We start from the raw sequence: 20,777 nt of genomic DNA, 5'->3' as shown, positions 1-20,777 counted from the left end.
GACATTTGAATTTTTCTTCCATCAAATTTGTGGAATTATTTGGTATGCAGGGCTCAATATTGAGGGAGACATTTTTCCCCTCAGTCGACACCAAGCAACTTTAACACTAGTGTAAATTATTAGAGTCGATGCACTAATTTTCCTAAAGTATTTTTTCAATCCTAATATATAATCTATTTCTCTAAATCCTAAATATTAAATAAACTAATAATATTCTTAATTTTTCTAATATTGAGCAACTAGGAGGATGAATTTTTTTAACTGGAGTAGTATTTATCGTTTGTTTTTTGAATGGCAATATTTTTTTTTTATCTTGTTGTTCAAGTTATTATATCTCTTAATAAGAGATTTGAGCAATACCAAAAATATGAAAGTGTTTTTGTTTTTTTATTTACTTCTCAAAATTTACAATTATTAGACAGTGCACTTTTAGAGTCTTGTTCTAGTCATTTTGAAGAGACATTGAAATATAATGAGCAATGTGATATTGATGGGAAATAATTATGCGTGGAGTTAAGGTTACTAAGAGATATATATGTTGCCTGCAGGAAATATTAGACCTATTGGTATATTAAGATTTTTGAATGACATTGGTTTTTCTTTCTAATACAGTTATTGCATATAAAATTTTATTTACAATTTCTGTGACTATTGCCTCACCAGAAATAAGATATTTAAAATTCAAGTTGTTGAAGTCTTACTTGCGATCTATCATGTTACAAGAAATGTTTAATGGATTAACATTGATATTAATTGAGAATGATTTGTTGGAGAATATACAATATGAAGACTTGGTTGAAGAATTTGCTTAAAAAAAATGCTAGAAGGGATACTTTTTTTAAGTAACTAGAAGGTATTTTGATAATATTGATTAGAATATGTTTTTTATGTTAGTTACGTGGATTAATGATTACTTTTGATGTTGTTGATGTTATTTATAATTTAAATAAATGATGTTATTTTTTTAATTAGGGAATCTATTTTTATTATTTGTTGTGGGCCTCTAAAAAGTCGGGACCGACCCTGATCAAGAGTATCTAAGAAATTTGCCATTAAATAATAGTGTTCCCATTTTGATTCTTATCTTGCATATAACTCGAAATTTAATTTTTTTTTTCTTTTTTTTTTTGTAACATAGTGGTGTCAATTTTTTTTTTAAATAAATAAAAATTCAATTTCTTGAATAAACATAAGACACTCTAATAGGTTTTTACGAAAGAGAGGGAAGAGGACAAAAGAAAAGAAAATCGGGATTGGTTATAATTGTTTTACTATTCACTTACTCAATAAGTGTTTAAAGATTACTAGTGAATAACAATAACCAACCTCTCTCAACAACATGAGAGAACTAGTCTATTTATATACTTCTAAGCTAACTTAAGATACAAACTAATTTAAACAATTGGGCCAAACAAACAAACTTAATTCAACATGCTAACAAACTTAGTATAACGACTACTACATGCTTGAGCGTAGTTCGACTACAACATCCAGGACTTTGATATCAACTTGTGAAAAGATTTTGACAACATGCTAAATCTTTGTCGAACCAAGAAGTTAACCTTGTCAACACTAGAGTTCGATCCAAAATCTCACAAATCTCCACCTTGAAACAAACTCTTCTATATCATATGAATAAACTAGATTTCGCCATGCAGCTTTATCAACTGTATATAATGGGAAAACTTGCAGGGTGACAGTATCTTGGTGACCTTATCAACAACATTGTGATCTTTCAAAACCTTCAACACTTAGACTTCTCCATGCTCGATCGTTTCTCGGACAAAATGCACCCTCACATCAATGTCCCTGTCTGCTCATGATAGGCTAAATTCTTCGTTAGATGCATGGCACTTTGACTATCGCATTTAATAGTGATAACTCGCCGTTGAAGTCTCTACCCCTTAGCAACACCTTCAAGCCGCAATACTTCTTTCACGGCTTCAATGAGGGAAATATATTGTTCGTTAGTGGTTGATAAGGTTACAACCTTCTAAAGTGTCACTTTTTAATTGATTATTATGCCAAACATAGTGAAAATATATCTAGAAATAGATTTTCTGGAATCAATACAACCTGCATAATGAGAGTTAACATATCCTTTCATAATGAGAGCTGACATATCCTTTGACTTGTGCTTTGGTATCATCAGAATAGGCTCCACCATAAATCAGGACTGTATTCAGAGACCCATTTATGGACTTTAAAATCCACTTCAAAGCTTGTTAGTATGTCTTTTCAGGATTGGCCATTAACATGCTTTAAAATAAATGTCATTTTATTACTACGTGCACTACTCCTAACATACTTATAAGATTAATTTAATAAAAATACAATGGCTTATGACAATATTATTACATTTCTTAATCTTTGTGCAAAAACATTAAATGACATTTGTTTCTCAAGCCGTCTCTTGATTTATTCAATTATAAAGTCTTCTGATTTAATCAATAATATAATTGTGTGTTTGATGGTAAGAATAAAATGAGAAAATAGAGAAAAAAATGAAAAATGAGTATGAGCAATAAGAAATATGTAAAAAAATATATAAAGACATTGAGCCATGTTAAAAAACCTAATTTCAAATTTCTAACGTTTCAAATTCTGCCTCATTCAATTTTCTTTGCCTTTTTAGTCTTATAGGAGTCCTATAAGATGTGCAAACACTAAACTTTTTTGGTTATTCACTTGGGGGAAAACTAAGGTAAACTTCATTTCATCATCAAATCATTTCAAGAAGTGTGTTGATCTTTGTCATGTTGTTTTTCTTTGTTATCTTCGAGTTGTTCTCCACCGTTACACTTTGAGTTGTTTAAATCATATGAAGAGTCTGTATTGAAGAGCAAAGCTCCGCTGACAGAAATCCGGGTAAATCTTCTTCGGTCGCTCCATCTTCCGGTTCACGGTTTTCAATCTTTTCGTTTCTATAACTTTCTGAATATGTGTTGCTTTAATTTTCCAGTTTCAATTTGCAAATCAATAGTTAAGTTGATTGTTTTATGCTACTACGAATAGTTTCGTATCAATTTGCAAGTTAGTAGTTTTGTTTCTGTAACTTTATGGATATGAGTTGCTTTTTGTTTATGTAACTCATATTGTTCTATTGGTGATTCGGTATAGTGATGTCGACGAAGGCAAGCTCGGAATACGATGCTGACGAATCATTCTCCAATAATGCAATTGAGAATATGGTAATGATATATCTCTTTGTGTGAATAAGTGAGAACTTTTTCTCTTTAATTATTTGACTCTTTTGTTGTTAATGTTAAGATTTCTTATATGTTTTGGACTATACATGTAGTTGGGCTAAAAAAGGCATACATATTACTTGCTTATATGTTAAAGATCTATTCAACAGAAGGCTGTTGTGTTGTTTATAGCTAGGTATTGTTCAACTATACAATTTTTTTGTAGCTTCAATAATTTGATATTAAATTACTTGATAGCATGCATATACATTTTAACTGTTCATAATTAAAGTATATATATATGGATCCTACAAATTTTAAGGATATGATTGAGTGGACAATTCAAATCTAAGAGTTGTCTAATATCTTGCAGAGGTAGATTAGGATGACTATTACAATAATGTTTATAAAGTTTGCAGCTGAAAAGATCTGGTGTGGTCTTGATTTACTCTGTTACTGTTGTTTGGGATTGTTGTTTGTTTTGCAGATTTAGCTGGATTCGACTTGCATTCTCAAGCTTAAAATAAAAATTTAAAGGGTTTGTGTGTTTATTTTTTTTTAATATATTTGATTTGGTTTAAATAAATTATGTGTTTTTTGAAATTTATTTGTAAGGGTTTAATTTAATTGGAAAAAATGTCATTTCTCTTTATAATTCACTATATTCGGTTTTCTTTCTCTATTGTAGTATTATTAATAAATTATTATTGTCTAGCGCATTGTTTTTTAATTACTTCCTAAAATATAAAAAAAATTAATAGTTTTTGATAATATACAAAATATTTCTTATATTTAAAATTCTTTCTAAACATCACGTTCTTAATATAAAACTAAAATAAAGGTGAAAGAAACACCAAAAATCCAAATAAAATGTTCACATGAAAAATTGTTATAAATAAATTATTATATTTGTTTGTTATTAACTCATAAAAGTATATATATATATATATATATATATATATATATATATATATATATATATATATATATATATATATATATATATATATGTAAACAAAAAGCATATGCTCTTAGACATTATTATAATTAAATCATAATTTATAAGATTAAATTAATATATAAAAAAATTATTATCCTTGAATACTAAGTCTATTTGTTTTTAAAAAATATATATTCTAAATAAATTAGGTTATTTAATATATAAATGATATTATTTTAATATTAATAAATAAAATAATTAAATTGATTGAGATTTTTTCAAATACGTGGAAATATTCAAGAGTTTACAATATTTTAAAAGTTTATTCTCTATTATAAAATAAAAAAAAAAAGTTCTTTCATGGTTTTAAAATAGAAGTCAGAGATTCTTTATAAAACTTAACTGTGTTTAAATTTATTTTCTATTAGATGAATAGAATCCATAAATTTACAATAGAGTAGAATTTAAAAGTTATAGGCATGTTCGACGGACCGAACCTATTTTTCTGACGGGTTGATAAAATATTTATTTAAATTGAATATATATTAGAGATCACATGTTTATTGACTTTAGAATTACTATAACATATAACTTCTAAATTACTGCACAAATTTAACAAATATAATATTATTCAATTTATTAAATCTAATAAAATTATTAAACCAATATGTTTTTTTGTGTGTGTCTAATATGTTTTATTTGGTGTAGAATATGTTTTATTTGGTGTAGAATATGTTTTATTTTATAATATTTGTTAATAGAAATTGTAAAATTAAAACTATAAACAATTATAAAAATTATTGTCATGCCCGACGACCAAACCTATATTTTAAGAAGCAATGGGAGCAAAAGGGATGCTCCACCCCAAAAGCAAAAGAAAAGCTCCTACATCTCAAAACACGAGAGAGAGAGAGAGAGAGAGAGAGAGAGAGAGAGAGAGAGAGAGAGAGAGAGAGAGAGAGAGAGAGAGAGAGAGAGAGAGAGAGAGGAGAGAGAGAGAGAGAGAGAGAGAGAGAGAGAGAGAGAGAGAGAGAGAGAGAGAGAGAGAGAGAGAGAGAGAGAGAGAGAGAGAGAGAGAGAGAGAGAGAGAGAATATTCTAAGAATAAAAGTTACAAAGGTTACCCTTCTTATAAAAAAAGCAAAGTCAACCTCAAGATGTTTTTTTTTTAGTACAGAAGATAATATTATACGGAGAACTAAGGGTTCTCAAACCTGTTTACAAAAGAGCGGCACGAGGCCGACAAAGAAGAAACAAAGAAATTACATACCAATTAATATTATGACAAGAACCGCAAAGGTTCCCTAATAAAGTCATAATAAAAATAATTGGAGTGAGTAATCTCTCCACAAAAAGAATGTATTAACAATCTCCTTCATACACTTGATAAAATATTTTTTTCTGTTAATTCGGATAAATTTATATATATATATATATATATATATATATATATATATATATATATATATATATATATATATATATATATATTAACTATAATTTTATAATATTTATTTAATATTTATATCAACTTTACGCGATCCGTGCAAATGCACGGGTCTTTTACTAATAAATTTAAAAAGTACCTTTACTAGTAAATTTAAAAAGTAAACTTTCTCTATAATAAAAATAAACATTCATAAAAAATATAACTTGGGTTCTTCTCCTTAGCAGCAACCATTATGGAATTATTCAAATGTTGACGTATTTATTGCTAAGTATAGATCTAGACACGTTTTCTCAAGTCGTCTCTTGATTTATTAAATTATAAAGTCTTGTGATTTAATCAATTATATAACTGTGTGTTTGATGGTGAGAATAAAATGAGAAAATAGAAAGAAAATAATGATAGAGAATGAGCAATAAGAAATACGTAAAAAAGAAAAGGCATCAATTTGATATTTGATAACTGATTGCGCTACGTATATCTCACGGCATAAGAAAAGTCTAGTAATTAATGTGTGAGGATATGAAAATTTTCTTTTCGATCAAGATTGTGGAATTCATCGGCATGCGGACCCTAATATTGAAGGAAACACCTAGCCTGAAATACAAAATGCCACTAATCATACAATTAATACACTTTCTGCTAGAGCCGATCAAAATGAATTAGTCCACCACGTCCAAAAAATTATAGGACTTTAGGCCTTAAAACTAGAACTCATATTTTTCTGAATTTTTTTAGTTCAGTCTTAAAAAACCTCCTACCATTAGGACTATCCCATATGGACCGTAGGTAGCCCATTAAACTCACATAAATATAAATTTTAAAAAATATATATTAATATTTATATTATCTTACTCCAAAATAATAACTATAGAAGGATACTCTTCTACACTGAAAATGAGTACCTTTGTAAGAGTTTTATTCTCAAAGGTCTACGTTTTTGGAGAAGAGAAAGAAATTCCATAAATTACATATGATAGTCCATGTTTTTGGAGAAGGGAAAGAAATTCTTGAAATTTGCATAAGATCGTCCATGTTTATGGAGAAGGGAAAGAAATTTCAAAAATTGCATATGATAGTCCACGTTTTTGGAAAAGAGAAAAAAATTCTTGTAACTTGCATATGATAGTCCACGTTTATGGAAAAAGGAAAGAAATTCCAAAAATTGCATATGATAGTCCACGTTTTTGGAGAAGGGAAAGAAATTCCATAAATTGCATATGATAGTCCACGTTTTTGGAGAAGAGAAAGGAATTCTTGAAACTAGCATATGATAGTCCACATTTATGGAGAAGGGAAAGAAACTCCAAAAAATACATATGATAGTCCACGTTTTTGGTTAAGAAAAAGAAATTCCAAAAATTACATATGATAGTCAACGTTTATGGAGAAGGGATAGAAATTCCTGAAGTTGCATATGATAGTCCATTATTTTGGAGAAGAGAAAGAAACTCCAAAAACTGCATATGATAGTCCACGTTATTGGAGAAGAGAAAGAAATTCCATAAATTACATATGATAATTCACGTTTTTGGAGAAGAGAAAGGATATCTTGAAACTTGCATGTGATAGTCCATGTTTATGATGAAGGGAAAGAAATTTCCAAAATTGCATATGAAGGTCCCCGTTTTTCGAGAAGGGATAGAAAATTTTCAAATTGCATATGATAGTCCATGTTTTTTGGAGGAGAGAAAGAAACTCCAAAAATTGCATATGATAGTCCACGTTCTTAGAGAAGAAAAATAAATTCCATAAATTACATATGATAGTCCACTTTTTTGGAGAAGGGAAAAAAGTTCTTGAAACTTGCATGTGATAGTCCATGTTTATGAAGAAGGGAAAGAAATTCCCAAAATTTCATATGATAGTCCACGTTTTTGGAGAAGGGATATAAATTTCAGAAATTGCATATGATAGTCCATGTTTTTTGGAGGAGGAAAAGAAATTCCAAAAAGTGCATATGATAGTCCACGTTTCTGGATAACAGAAAGAAATTCCGTAAATTACATATGATAGTCCACGTTTTTGGAGAAGGGAATGGAATTCTTGAAACTTGCATAAGATAGTCCACGTTTATGGAGAAGGGAAAGAAATTCCCAAAATGGCATAAGATAGTCCATGTTTTTAAAGAAGGGAAAGAATTTCTTGAAATTGCATATGATAGTCCATGTTTTTGGAGAAGAGAAAGAAATTCCAAAAATTGCATATGATAGTCCACGTTTTTGGAGAAGGGATTGAAATTCCTGAAATTGCATATGATAGTCCATGTTTTTTGGAGGAGAGAAAGAAATTCCAAAAATTGCATATGATAGTCCACGTTTTTTGAGAAGAGAAAGAAATTTCATAAATTACATATGATAGTCCATGTTTTTGGAGAAGGGAAAGGAATTCTTGAAATTTGCATAAGATAGTCCATGTTTATGGAGAATGGGAAGAAATTCCAAAAACGGTTTAGTGACCGATTTATTTTAGTGACCGATTTAGTGACCTCTTAAAATTGACTCATGAATATTAAATTTTGGTGGCTAATTCGGTCTCTATAGTGACCAGAACTTTTCGTCACTAAATCGGTTGGTAAAAGCAAATTTTCTAGTAGTGTCCAAGCAAACTAAGACTATTTGGCCCACAAAGAACAGTTGCTCACAATCGGGGCTATGGCACAATCAGTTAGCATATCTTCCCGACCACTCCTTCTAGCACTGATATTCTGGTCGACCTCAAGTCGTCGCCACTACAGTTGTAAGGTATTGTATGCTTGGGATGTGAGAATCCTCATAATTTTGTCCTTTTGAAAAGGCGTATTGTAACACCCCTTTCTAATACCCCAATTAATAATCATAGACAAATACTCAGAGTAAACATGCATATAACAAGGGGCGTCATAACGACGTTTTCAAAAACTAAAAGCTTTTAAAAACCAACAAACAATACATCCGTCTATATAAGATACATTTGGTCATCAATATAACACGTTTACTTGACATAATTTAATCAAAATATGCATACACAGCGGAAATCACAAATACTCGTGCATTGTATAAATGATCCATGTCCCATACCATGATCATGTCTCAATATCATCCAAATGGAAACATAACAACATATCCAAAATATTTGGCACCAAGGCCTCCAACAACAACAATAAACATCATACAAAATCAAAAGTTATTATCAAGATACAAATCCAAATGGAAAATGATTTCAACACACTAATCCTAACCCAGTGTTACATGACCAGAGCATCGACTTACTACCTGATCAAAACGAAACTCTGAGCTCTCCGATTAAGCCACGAATCGAGCAACTACTTGTCTGAACCTGCACGTTACCAACAAAGGACAAAATTCAAACAGAAGGGTGAGAATTCAAATTCTAAATAGAAAATATAATAATGGGAAATGCAACATACATAAGCATACATTTCACAATTCATCACTCTTCTCAAAACATACATTTATCCTCAATATAAAGTCAACATGTTTAATACAATTAAGTATCACAATCAAATTCACAATATCGTATATCAATGATTTACACATTTACACATATATCACTCATACACATATATTTCACATTCCACATCAAATATGTATTCACATTACCTTCCCTAATTCATATCATATCATTCATCATTTCACACACACACACACACACACACACACACACACACACACACACACACACACACACACACATATATATATATATATATATATATATATATATATATATAAATCAAATTCACATCCACACATTCATATCACATAATCACACATAACAACATTTTACACCGATACGTACGACTCGAGTGTGACTCTATGCGATATGCATGTGGATCTCTTCGTTATCATTTCCGGTCATGCCGATTGTCATCCTCCGTAGACTAGATAACCACCTCAAAGCCCCATACTCGTTAAGCTTTTAAACCCATACTCGTTAGGTTTGGGACAAGTAATAAAGTTCGCGAGATTACCCAACATTGCCACTTTCAAAGACTTATGCTTGTGTACGTGTGCAACAAATTAAGAATTATGCATTTAAGACGATCACACTACCTCTTAAACTACGCAATCACATCTTTACAATTGTGCACAACATTACACAGTATGCCATTCAATCCAATCTCAATACAACTATCATTTAGCAATCAATTACATAATTCACGGTCATCATATTCTATAATACATCCAATTATACCTCACACATATTAATTAATCAATTACTAACACATAATGAACATATAGAAAATAATTCTGGACACAGTTCGCGCCGCAAAGTACAGGGCAGAAACAATGTATTTCAAAAATTCACTCAGTTTGCGCCGCCATGCAATGGTTGCCCCGCGAAGTACAGGGCAGAAACAAGTCATTCCATAATTGATTTAGTTCGTGCCGCCACCATTGTCGCATCGCGAACACAAGGCAGAAATGAATTTCTGCGCTAAGCCAGCACGGTTCCCATTTCTCATTCCATCACTCAATTCACAGTTCAGTTCAATCTTTTGCAAACGAATTTCACATACATATCACACATACAACTCATATGTATTATTAGATTCATCAAAACCTCATTAATCATGCAAATCTATGAATTTCACCCAAATCCCAAAAGTTAGGTTTTCACATTCTTTTCATCAAACATGTTATAAATCAAAACCCACCCATGGAATCAAGTAAGGAATCACAAAAGTTAAGTGTTTGATTTGTAAAAGAGGTGTTCGACATGGCGTCGAACACTCACGAAATTGAAATTGGAATTAGTTGTTAATGATCAAATAAAGTTTGGACAACATTTCTTGAACATATTCGAGATGAATTTACTTGAACATATAATAATAAGAAAAATTATAGTATTCGTCCCAATATATCTAAAACTTTTACACATATTCGAGATGAATTTACTTGAACATATAATAATAAGAAAAATAATGAAGCTTGTTTCAAATCCATTTGAAACTTTCACACTGATTGAGATTGAACTTACAAAAAGATATAATAATAATAATAATAATAATAATAATAATAATAATAATAATAATAATAATAATAATAATAATAATAATCAAAATAATGACTTCTGCATCAAATTTGTCTCAAAATTTGACACAAATTTGTGCCAAATTTAAATAAAATAAAAAATAATACTTAGCATTATGTAATTTATCTCAAATTGCCTGAGATTTTGGACAAAACATGAAAACTATTAACAAATAATAGGTAACATTATATAATTTTATTTGTTATATTTCATATAATTCATAATGTAATATAAGAACTTATATTTATATTTATGGTTAATATAATAATAAAATTGGTTATTCACAAAACTTGTATTTGTATTACAAAAATAATTTTAAAAACAAAAGTAATTTATATAAAGATTATAATTTTATTTTAAAAACATTGTTCATAGTATTGATGAAAATTGATTAAAAGTAAATACGATATAAGTATAAATTGTGATGTCAAAATAGCATTAATTATATTGGAGATGTTTGAAAAGAAAATTTTAATATTTCTAGCAACGACATATACATATACAAATAAATATTAACAATGATCTCATTAAGTTATAAATCACCCAACTTAATTTATTCCATATTTTTTTCAAAGATTTACAATGTGAAATAAAGCTTTAAGTTCATGACTCATGAGTTGTTGCAAAGAAATTCCAGACAAAGGAATGCTAAATGGTGGAAGCTCAATGACAAAACTTTGCGAAATAATTTTCATTGTTGGCCGTAAACAAGGATTGAGATTTAAGCAGGCAAATGCATTTGCGGCAACACGAATTATGTCACGTAAAATTATATTATTGTTTGGAAGTGAGAGACGTTGGTCTAATACTTCACATAATTTGATATCTTGGATTGATGTTGATTGAAGTAATGCCAATATATCTCCGGGATATCTTCCCACTAAAGTTTCAAGTGCAACTACACCAAAACTATATACATCACACTTTTCATTCACAACCATAGTATAGGCAAGTTCTGCATTAATCAAATCAATATGGTCATATTAAAGCATTTAATGAAAATACTTAAAATTTCGTACTATATCCTTTTCTCCCATATATAACAAAAAAATAGAGGCATTGTATATAAGATTTAATGGAGATACACTAACAGTGTAAAAAAAATTTACATTGTCGTCCATTGAGAATATATCGTTATGTCATGTCATCTAAGTAATTTAAAAATAATAGTATGACTTAGTAAGATACATGATCGTGATTGGTTGCAAGTGTAAACTCTTCTATAGCGTCAGTGCATCACTCCTTTTCTCTTGGATTTAATATATCTTTTTCATAATGACTATTATTTCAATACAAATTTATGTATGAAATTATCAATTTTGATCTTGCATGATAAAAATATATATATAATTTATTACTATAATATAATCTTAAATTGTAAAAAATAAACTAATTTAATTAAGAGATCATATTTAATAATTTAATTTTAAATTTATATTTAAGGGTTTTTTTTAAGAGAGCTTATATACAATGTAAATGATCGTGGAAAAGGTTAGGGCTCTCTCAAATATATGGAAAGTCAAGGTGCCTTCTAAAATTCTTTTCTTTTGTTGGAGACTTTTACATAATCGGCTTGCTACTAGAGATCTTTTAGTGAGTAGGGGCATTTTGTTAGAGGGTAGCAATTCTCTTTGCGCTCTTTGTTCGAAGGAGGAAGAATCTAATGTGCATCTCTTCTCGGAGTGTGAAGTGTCGCGTCGTGTTTGGTGCCGGGTGTTCATGTGGATTGGAGTAGGTGATAAGTTGTCTATTGAAGAATTCTTAGATTTCTTCTATAATTGTGAAAAGATAACTTGTCCTTCTATGAGAGCTATTGTGTCGGTTGTTTGGCTCGCTTCGACTTGGACGTTGTGGTTGAAGCGTAATGCAATCATTTTTAAAGAAGATTCTTTTAGCTTTATAGATTGTATGTCGGAGATTGTTAGCTTCTCTTGGAATTGGTTATGTTCTTTCTACAAGAAGGCGCCGTTTTGTAATTACTATGGTTGGAACATCCAACCTCTTTTATGTTTTGAGTTGTAATGACTTTGTATTGGGGTGGAGCATCCCTTTTGCTCCCTATAATTCCATTGCTTATTAAAAAAAAAAAAAATACAATGTAAATGAAAGAAAAAGTGCAATGAATAATTTACCTGGAGCGATATATCCAATAGTTCCAGCAACTATAGTTCGATTGGATGATTCATATTGAAGAAGTCTAGCTGTGCCAAAGTCAGCTACACTTGCCTCCCAATCACTGTTTAGCAAGATGTTGCCACTAGATATATCTCTATGCACTATTGGGACTAGACAATCATGATGAAGATACGACAAACCAAATGCAACTCCTTTAACAAAGTTAACTCTTTTTCTCCAATTGAATTCCATGGCTTCTACATCATTATACAAGATAGAGAACAAGCTTCCTCTCTCCATGTACTGATAGATCAAAAACATAATTCTTTTGTGCAAGCAAAAACCATAAAGCTTCACGATATGTCGATGTTTTATTTCGGATAATATTTTCACTTCGTTTCTAAAACTCTCATCAAAAGATGGAATTTCTGCTTCATATCCGTGAAGTTTCTTTAAGGCAACAACTTTTCCACATGGCAACTGTGCCTTATAAACACTTCCATATGCTCCTGTTCCAATGCAATATCTTATATCAAAGTCTTCGGTTGCTTTAATAATGTCATCATATGCAATTTTTCCGTCGTAATTCAATATACAAAACAAATCTCCATTCTTTGTTTTCATTGTAATTCCATGATTGTTTTTTATAGAACTATGACGAAGTTTCAAGCATACAAGGAGTGATAATGCTAGAATTAGAATAATAAAAAGAGGAAGAACTATGACAAGATTGTGCTTTACTTTATTATTTCTCTTGGGAGGTGACCATGGTTGGAATTTTCTAAAAGAAGTGCTGATACATCCATCTTTGTTCCTCGTATAAATGTTAGTACAATATGGAATGGGACCGTTGAAACAGTTGTAGGAAATATCCACATAACCGGCATTACAGAGAGATTGGGGAATTATTCCTGTTAAATTGTTATTATTGAGGTAAAGTTGTTGAAAATTTCTATTCGGAGATGGAACTTCACCACTAATAAAATTGTGACTGAGGTCTATTACGAAAGTTTTATAATTTGCCATTTGATAAAAATTGGAGGGAAGGAAACCAAAGAGTAAATTATAGGAAATGTCAAGTTTTTCTAAATGCGTGAGATTTGTTAACGAAATGGGAAAGGTTCCATCAATGAAGTTTGTACTTAACTCTAACACTTTCAATTTTGTTAACTGGCCCAAGTTGGACGGGAGAGAACCACTGAGAAAGTTGTTAGAGATGTTAATGTGTTCTAATTGGGTGAGATTTGTAATGGAAAGAGGCAAGTTTCCATTTAGTATATTGTAAGATAGATCTAATCTTGTGAGATTGTTCAGGAAGCCCAACTCATGAGGTATGAAACCTTGAATGTTGTTGTTAGACAAGTCTAACTCTTGTAGGTGTGTGAGATTTCCTATTGAAGGAATGAAACCTTGAATCTTATTGTCAGAGATGTCTAAGTATTTTAATTGTCTAAGGCTTCTTAGTGAAAGTGGGATCTTACCTACAAGATGATTTAAGGACAAATTAAGATGACTGAGTTTTGTGAGTTTTCCTAGTGAAAGAGGTATCTTACCTTGAAAATGATTAGAAGACAAATCAAGATGAGTGAGTTTTGTGAGATTTCCTAGTGAAGGTGGTATCCCACCTTTAAGATGATTAGAAGACAAATCAAGATGAGTGAGCTTGGAGAGGAGACCAATTTCTTTTGGAATAACTCCTTCTAAAACAATTGAACTTAAAACAAGAATTTCTAAATTGTGAAAAACAGATAGGTTGAGTGCTGAAAAATTAACTAAAAAAATACTATACAATTTTATGTTGATTTCATATATGCTTCCATCCTTATTGCAAGATATACCGTACCAATGACAACGTCTTGATATATTAAATTGGGCATCATACTTGTTCCACCATCCACTCTTCAATATGACATTTGCTTCAATTTGAAGTTGAGATGTTGGAGTGGCAGATTGGATCCCAATGATAAAACTCCAAATAAGAAGAAAGGCCATCCACATTTTCAGAGCATAGAAATTATAAACTAGAGAATTTTTGAAGTTCATTACTATGAGATGTAATGAATTGCATACAATGTTGTGTGTGACTAGCAAGCTCATTGCCCACTCTTATATTCTCACACGCCGATTCATTGCAATTTGATATTTTCATAATTGAATGCACTGCGTACGTATATGTCACGGCATAGTATTTAGTATGTGTGGATATGAAAGATTGATATATTTTTTTTAATAAGCAATGAAATTATGAAAGGAATATAAGGGTTACTCCAACTTAATATAAAGCGGAAAATTCCTACTATTCAAAACAAGTGAGAGGTATATAATATTCCAAATATGAAAGTTACAATTTTCCACTAAAAAAATAATAAGAATGAAGCCACCTCCACCCGTGTTACGTAGTACATTCAATTATCAGTTGTTCTGGAAAATGTAACTTGGGTTCTTCTCCTAGCAGCAACCATTGTGGAATTATTCAAATGTTGACCTATTTATTGCTAAGTATAATCTTTGAACGTTGGTTAAATATAGATTTAGACACGCGTTTCTAAAGTCGTCTCTCTATTTATTCAATCATAAAGTCTTGCGATTTAATCAAATATATAATTGTCTGTTTGATGGTAAGAGTGAAATGAGAAAATAGAATCCTAAAGATTTAAGTTAAAAAAATATGTCTCTGCTAGGGTTTATCAAATCTCCGGCGGAGATCGGAAAAAGTGCGGCGGAGAAGGATTTGCAGGAGAGGAGTACTAAAAAAGTTAATAACACCATTGATGTGAATGGTACAGAAGAAGGGAGTAAGAGCAATGGGACTAATATCTCGTTTCGGGATATTATTGCTGGGCAGAAAAAGAATAACAAGGTGGATGATGTGATGATTGTTGAAGAAGATGATGGCTTAATGGAGGATGCAGAAGGAGACATTACTATAGAAGAGGAGGTGATCGGAGGTTATGAATGTCCTAAGTTCCTTTTTTCGGCGGAGGAGGAAGAGAGGATGCAGAGGCCATGGCGTAGGGGAGTGATTGTGAAACTTTTAGGAAGGAGGATTGGTTACAAGGCTCTTGAGAATAGACTCAATCAGATGTGGGTACGGAAGGGAGTTATTAGTATCATTGATTTGAGTAATGATTATTTTCTAGTAGCCTTTTCGCATGAGGATGATAAGAAGGCAGCTATGGCTAATGGACCCTGGTTTATATATGATCATTATCTCACCGTGAAAGATTGGAAACCGAACTTTCAACCTGATTGTGACACCATTGAGGAAGTTGCGGTGTGGGTGAGAATTGCAGGGTTGCCTATTGAATACTATAGTCCCAAAGCTTTGACTGGGTTTGGGAACCGTATTGGGCGTACGATTAAAATTGATAGAACTACCACTAAACAGGAGAGAGGAAAATATGCCAGGATATGTGTATCTGTCAATTTGTCTAAACCCTTGTTGGGCATGTTCAAGATTGGAGGTAGCTGCTATAAGATCGAATATGAAGGATTACATTTCTTATGCCTAAGGTGTGGTAGATACGGGCATTATAAGGAAGGTTGTCCTCAGAATGTTATAGAGAAAGGGAGGGAAGAGGATAGAGGTGCGAATAAAGGTAGACTAGAGAATAGCCAGGAAGGAGAAGGGAGTTCTCTGATTGGAGCTAATTTGGACGTTGATGGTCCATGGAAAGTAGTTCACAAACAGAGGCGAGGGAAGAAAGTTGTGGAGGGGCGGCGGAATACGGCGGCGACGGTGAAATTCAATGCTAAGGGCGCAATTGGAGGATCTAGATTTTTAGCTTTGAATGCTCACGATCAAGAAATTAATATCATTAATGATGCGGAAAATAATGGTATTAATGATGATGTTAATGTTGAAATTCCAATTAAGGTGGTTAATGTGGAAGATTCCTTGATTAATGCAAAGGAAAAGAGTGGAATGAGTCAGCCTATTCATGAAGGTGGCAAGAGTACAGCTGGCGGTCATGTAGTGGAGGAGGTTGAAGGTATTAATGGGAAGGTGATGAAGGATAATGAAATGATTGATACAAGGAGATGGTTGGATATTATAGGGGAATATAATAATGAGGTGGGCAACGAGTCAGCGGCAGTTATTATTGGGAGTGGGGGCAGAAGACAACAACAGGTGGAAAAAAAAAAGAGAACATCTAAACTCAATACTCGTGGCGGGATTCAGCTAAAGGACAAAAATAGTAGTATTAGTACGTCAGGTGTTGAAGGGGTATTGAGTAAAATTCATATTGGCATTAATGGTAATGCAGAGGCTTTTGATACCTTTAATTTAATTAATAAATTTGGCGTGGACTCCCAGGCGACTAATATTCAATCTAGCTGGACCAATGATATTAAAGAGCCTCCTGATACTAGTTCTACTGTTGAAAACCCTAATAACTACAAGTTTGGTAATAAAAATTACATCTTGGAGTTATTAAAGGAAGACAACGACGTTGGTAAAAATATAGTAGAGGATGAAGAGGTGGAGGAGATTGTGTGTGAAACTTTGTGAGTGTGTTAGTTCCTTCCCACATCAAATGTGTTTTTATGATGAAGCCAAATAATAAAATCTTTGTTTGGAATTGTAGGGGTGCTGCCAATAGAGCTTTCTATAGATACTGCAGGAATTATGTGATCCAATACAAGCCTGCTATGATAATAGTTGTTGAGACTAGATGTAATCCTTCCCTTCCTAGTAAAACTTTTCAGAAACTGGGCTATGACAAGATAGTGAGTAGTGTGAATAGTGGTTTTGCAGGAGGAATTGTTATGGGATGGAAATCAAATGAGATGAATGTTCAGCTTTGTCAAATTAATGAGCAGTTTATTCATGTGTGTATAACAGAAGATAATGATGTGAAGTGGCACTTTACTGCTGTTTATGCAAGACCTAATGAGATTGGCAAGAGTATGTTATGGGACGCTTTGACAGGGATTGCTAGTAATATGTGTGGGCCGTGGATGCTGGCAGGGGACTTCAATGACATTGCCTACGTAAGTGATAAAAGAGGTGGTGCTATTCCTTCCATGAATAGATGTCGGCGTTTTCGTGATAGAATAGATAAGTGCAAGTGCAGTGATGTGGAGGCTAGAGGTCCTAATTTTACGTGGAGAGGGCCTATTTTCCGTGGTGGTCAACGCATATATGAGAAACTGGATCGTGCTATTAGCAATGATGATTGGAGTTTATTATTTCCTGATGCTTATGTTAGAGTCTTGACTAGGGTGGAGTTTTCTGATCATCACCCTATTCTTGTTAATTTTAGGGAGGACTCTTGTGTTTGGGCCGATAAACCTTTCCGCTTCGAAAATGCTTGGCTCACCAATGAATCCTATGATGCTATGCTTAAGGAGGTTTGGAAAGAAGATTTTGATGTGAAAAGAAATCTGCAGAATGTGGTAGATGGAATTGATAAATGGAAATTTGATTCATTTGACAATATTAAGAGATCTAAGAAGGTGATTATGAAAAGATTGGGAGGTATTCAGAAACATATTCAGATGCGGGATAATATAGGAGGTATGAAGGCTTTAGAGGCTAATCTCCAACAAGAGCTGAGCAAAATTTTAAATCAAGAAGAGCTTATGTGGCATCAGAGGTCTAGAACGCGTTGGCTCATAGAAGGTGACAGGAATACTAGGTTCTATCATATGCATACTGTGGCTAGAAGGAAGAGGAACAAAATAACTATGTTAAAGAATGACGAAGGAGCTTGGTTGTCGGATCCGGATTCTTTGAAAAAACATGTTACTGATTTTTATAAGGAATTATTTAGGAGTCCCTCCCAATGGTGTAGTTGGGAACAAACTCATGTCAGTTATCCAGCTCTTAGTAGTGAGGATATCAATCAGTTGGGGAGAGATATTGATAAGGAGGAAGTGCGAATAGCCCTGTTTTTAATGAAGCCTTGGAAAGCTCCTGGTCCAGATGGATTTCCAGCCGGTTTTTATCAAAAAGCTTGGGATGTTGTTGGCGATGGGATTAGTAATTTTGTTATAAATACTTGGAATAACCCAAGTACTATTTCTGAAATTAACCAGACGGATATTTGCCTCATTCCAAAAGTGGAGCAACCTCAACGTGTTACTCAATTCAGGCCCATCTCTTTATGTAACTCTTTGTATAAGATTATTACTAAAGTTCTTGTTGGAAGAATGAAACCATTTATGCCTCAATTGGTGTCTCCTTTCCAGACAGGTTTTGTTCCGGGCAGGGCGATCCATGATAACATAATAATTGCTAATGAGATCATGCATAGTATGAAGAACAAGAAAGGGAAAAAAGGTTTCTTTGCAATGAAGATTGATTTGTCTAAAGCCTATGATAAACTCAATTGGGAGTTTATTTGGAGAACTTTAGTAGAGCTCAATCTGCCTAAGAAAATGGTTGATATCATAATGCATGGAGTGACTAGTTTGGAAACTAATGTGAACTGGAATGGCAATAGGAATGATTTCTTTCGCCCGCAACGAGGAATTCGGCAAGGAGACCCTATCTCTCCTTATCTCTTCGTCTTATGTATGGATAAACTTTCGCATTTAATTGAGCATGAGGTGATGCGTAATAATTGGAAGCCGTTTAGGGTTGGTGTGCATGGCGTTAATATTACTCACTTAATGTTTGCAGATGATTTGCTCATATTTGGTGAAGCTTCAGAGGCTCAGATGGAGTGTGTCAAAAGAACCTTGGACATGTTTTGTTCTATGTCGGGTCAAGAGATTAGTCATGAGAAATCTAATATTCTGTTTTCCAAGAATGTGGCTAGAAGTCTAAGACTGAAGTTGTGTAATACTGTAGGTATTAGTGAATCTCAAAGCCTTGGCAAGTATCTTGGTATTCCTTTGAAAGGGGAGGCGTTGCGGAGAAATGATTTTAGTTACGTTACGGATCAAATTGCGAAGAGACTTACGAGTTGGAAAGCTAGGCATTTATCCTTTGCTGGTAGAGTTACTCTCACCAAAAGCGTTATGGAAGCTATTCCGACTTACTCCATGATGACTAATATGCTTCCGAAAGCTAGTATCAAAGAAATCCAGAAGATGCAAAGGTCTTTCATCTGGGGGGATACAGATGAGCATAGGAGTTATCATGCAGTGAGTTGGAAAAAGGTTTCCACAAATAAGGACCATGGAGGGCTTGGTTTGAGGAAGCTCGAGTCAATGAATAGAGCTTGCATTATGAAACTGGGAGGAAAAATTATGAATGGGAGTGATGATCTTTGGTGTAGAGTCCTCAAAGGGAAATATAATTTGAATGTTGGTTCATTCGGTATCCAGGCTAAGAGCACGGATTCTAATCTTTGGAAGGCTATTGCTAGCACTTCTTCTTCCTTAGTGGATCTTGGATGTTGGATGGTTGGGGATGGGAATAAAATTCATGCTTGGAGGGATCCTTGGATTAGTAGAGGAGAGTCCATAGTGAGCACAGGAGTGAGTATTCCTTCTGCCCTTGTAGATGCTAAGGTGTGCGACCTTGTTGGGGAGAATGGTGAGTGGAACTGGGAGATCTTGAATTGGCTTCCGAATGTGATAAAAAATCGTATAGCTGCTGTCCATCCGCCAATTATGAATTCTGGAGATGACATTTATGATGTTGCTATGCTTGATGATGGTGCTATCTCTGTGAGATATATCTACCAGTTGTTAGAAGAAGGGGATGATGCTAGTGGGGAAGATAGGTGGCGCCATATTTGGAATCTGAGGGTTCCGGAGAGAGTTAAATGCTTCATTTGGTTGGCTCAGCATGATAGAATGTTGACTGGAGTTCGTTTGAATAAATTCGGTCTTGGGAATGCTAGCTGTCGGTTATGTGGTCATGTTGTAGAGGACTCCTTACATGTGTTGAGAGATTGTAGGATGATTCAGGAGGTTTGGAAGAATAGAATCCCGGTTAGCTTGTGCAGGGATTTTTATAATGTTGATTTGGTGAAGTGGATTGAGATCAATATGGGGGATAGCCTTAACCATGTTTTGCCTCGGAATCTTGATTGGAGCCAATACTGGGCTATAGCGTGCCATTCGATATGGGAGTGGAGGAATAAGCAACTGCA

At 32.9% G+C, this 20,777-nt stretch overlaps 1 protein-coding gene across 1 annotated transcript; it reads right to left on the bottom strand.

Moving 5' to 3' along the window:
- Positions 1-11,180: 11,180 nt before the first annotated feature.
- Positions 11,181-14,724, bottom strand: LOC131611054 (MDIS1-interacting receptor like kinase 2-like). The gene is made up of 2 exons (XM_058883180.1): positions 12,744-14,724; positions 11,181-11,566 (listed from the first exon to the last, which is right to left on the bottom strand). Exons 1-2 carry the CDS (start codon positions 14,722-14,724, stop codon positions 11,181-11,183), a joined length of 2,367 nt encoding a protein of 788 aa, XP_058739163.1.
- Between the last annotated feature and the right edge of the window lie 6,053 nt (positions 14,725-20,777).

The sequence above is a fragment of the Vicia villosa genome, linkage group LG6 (assembly GCF_029867415.1).
Source record: "Vicia villosa cultivar HV-30 ecotype Madison, WI linkage group LG6, Vvil1.0, whole genome shotgun sequence".
Taxonomy (NCBI): Eukaryota; Viridiplantae; Streptophyta; class Magnoliopsida; order Fabales; family Fabaceae; genus Vicia; species Vicia villosa.
This window is presented reverse-complemented; position numbering and strand designations above follow the sequence as displayed.

Excerpts from the sequence above, each read along its gene's own strand:
- LOC131611054 (XM_058883180.1), bottom strand. The coding sequence starts at position 14,724 with ATGTGGATGGCCTTTCTTCTTATTTGGAGTTTTATCATTGGGATCCAA. Across the intron at positions 11,567-12,743 it reads TATTGGATATATCGCTCCAG|AACTTGCCTATACTATGGTT; the intron begins GTAAATTATTCA and ends TGATTAATGCAG.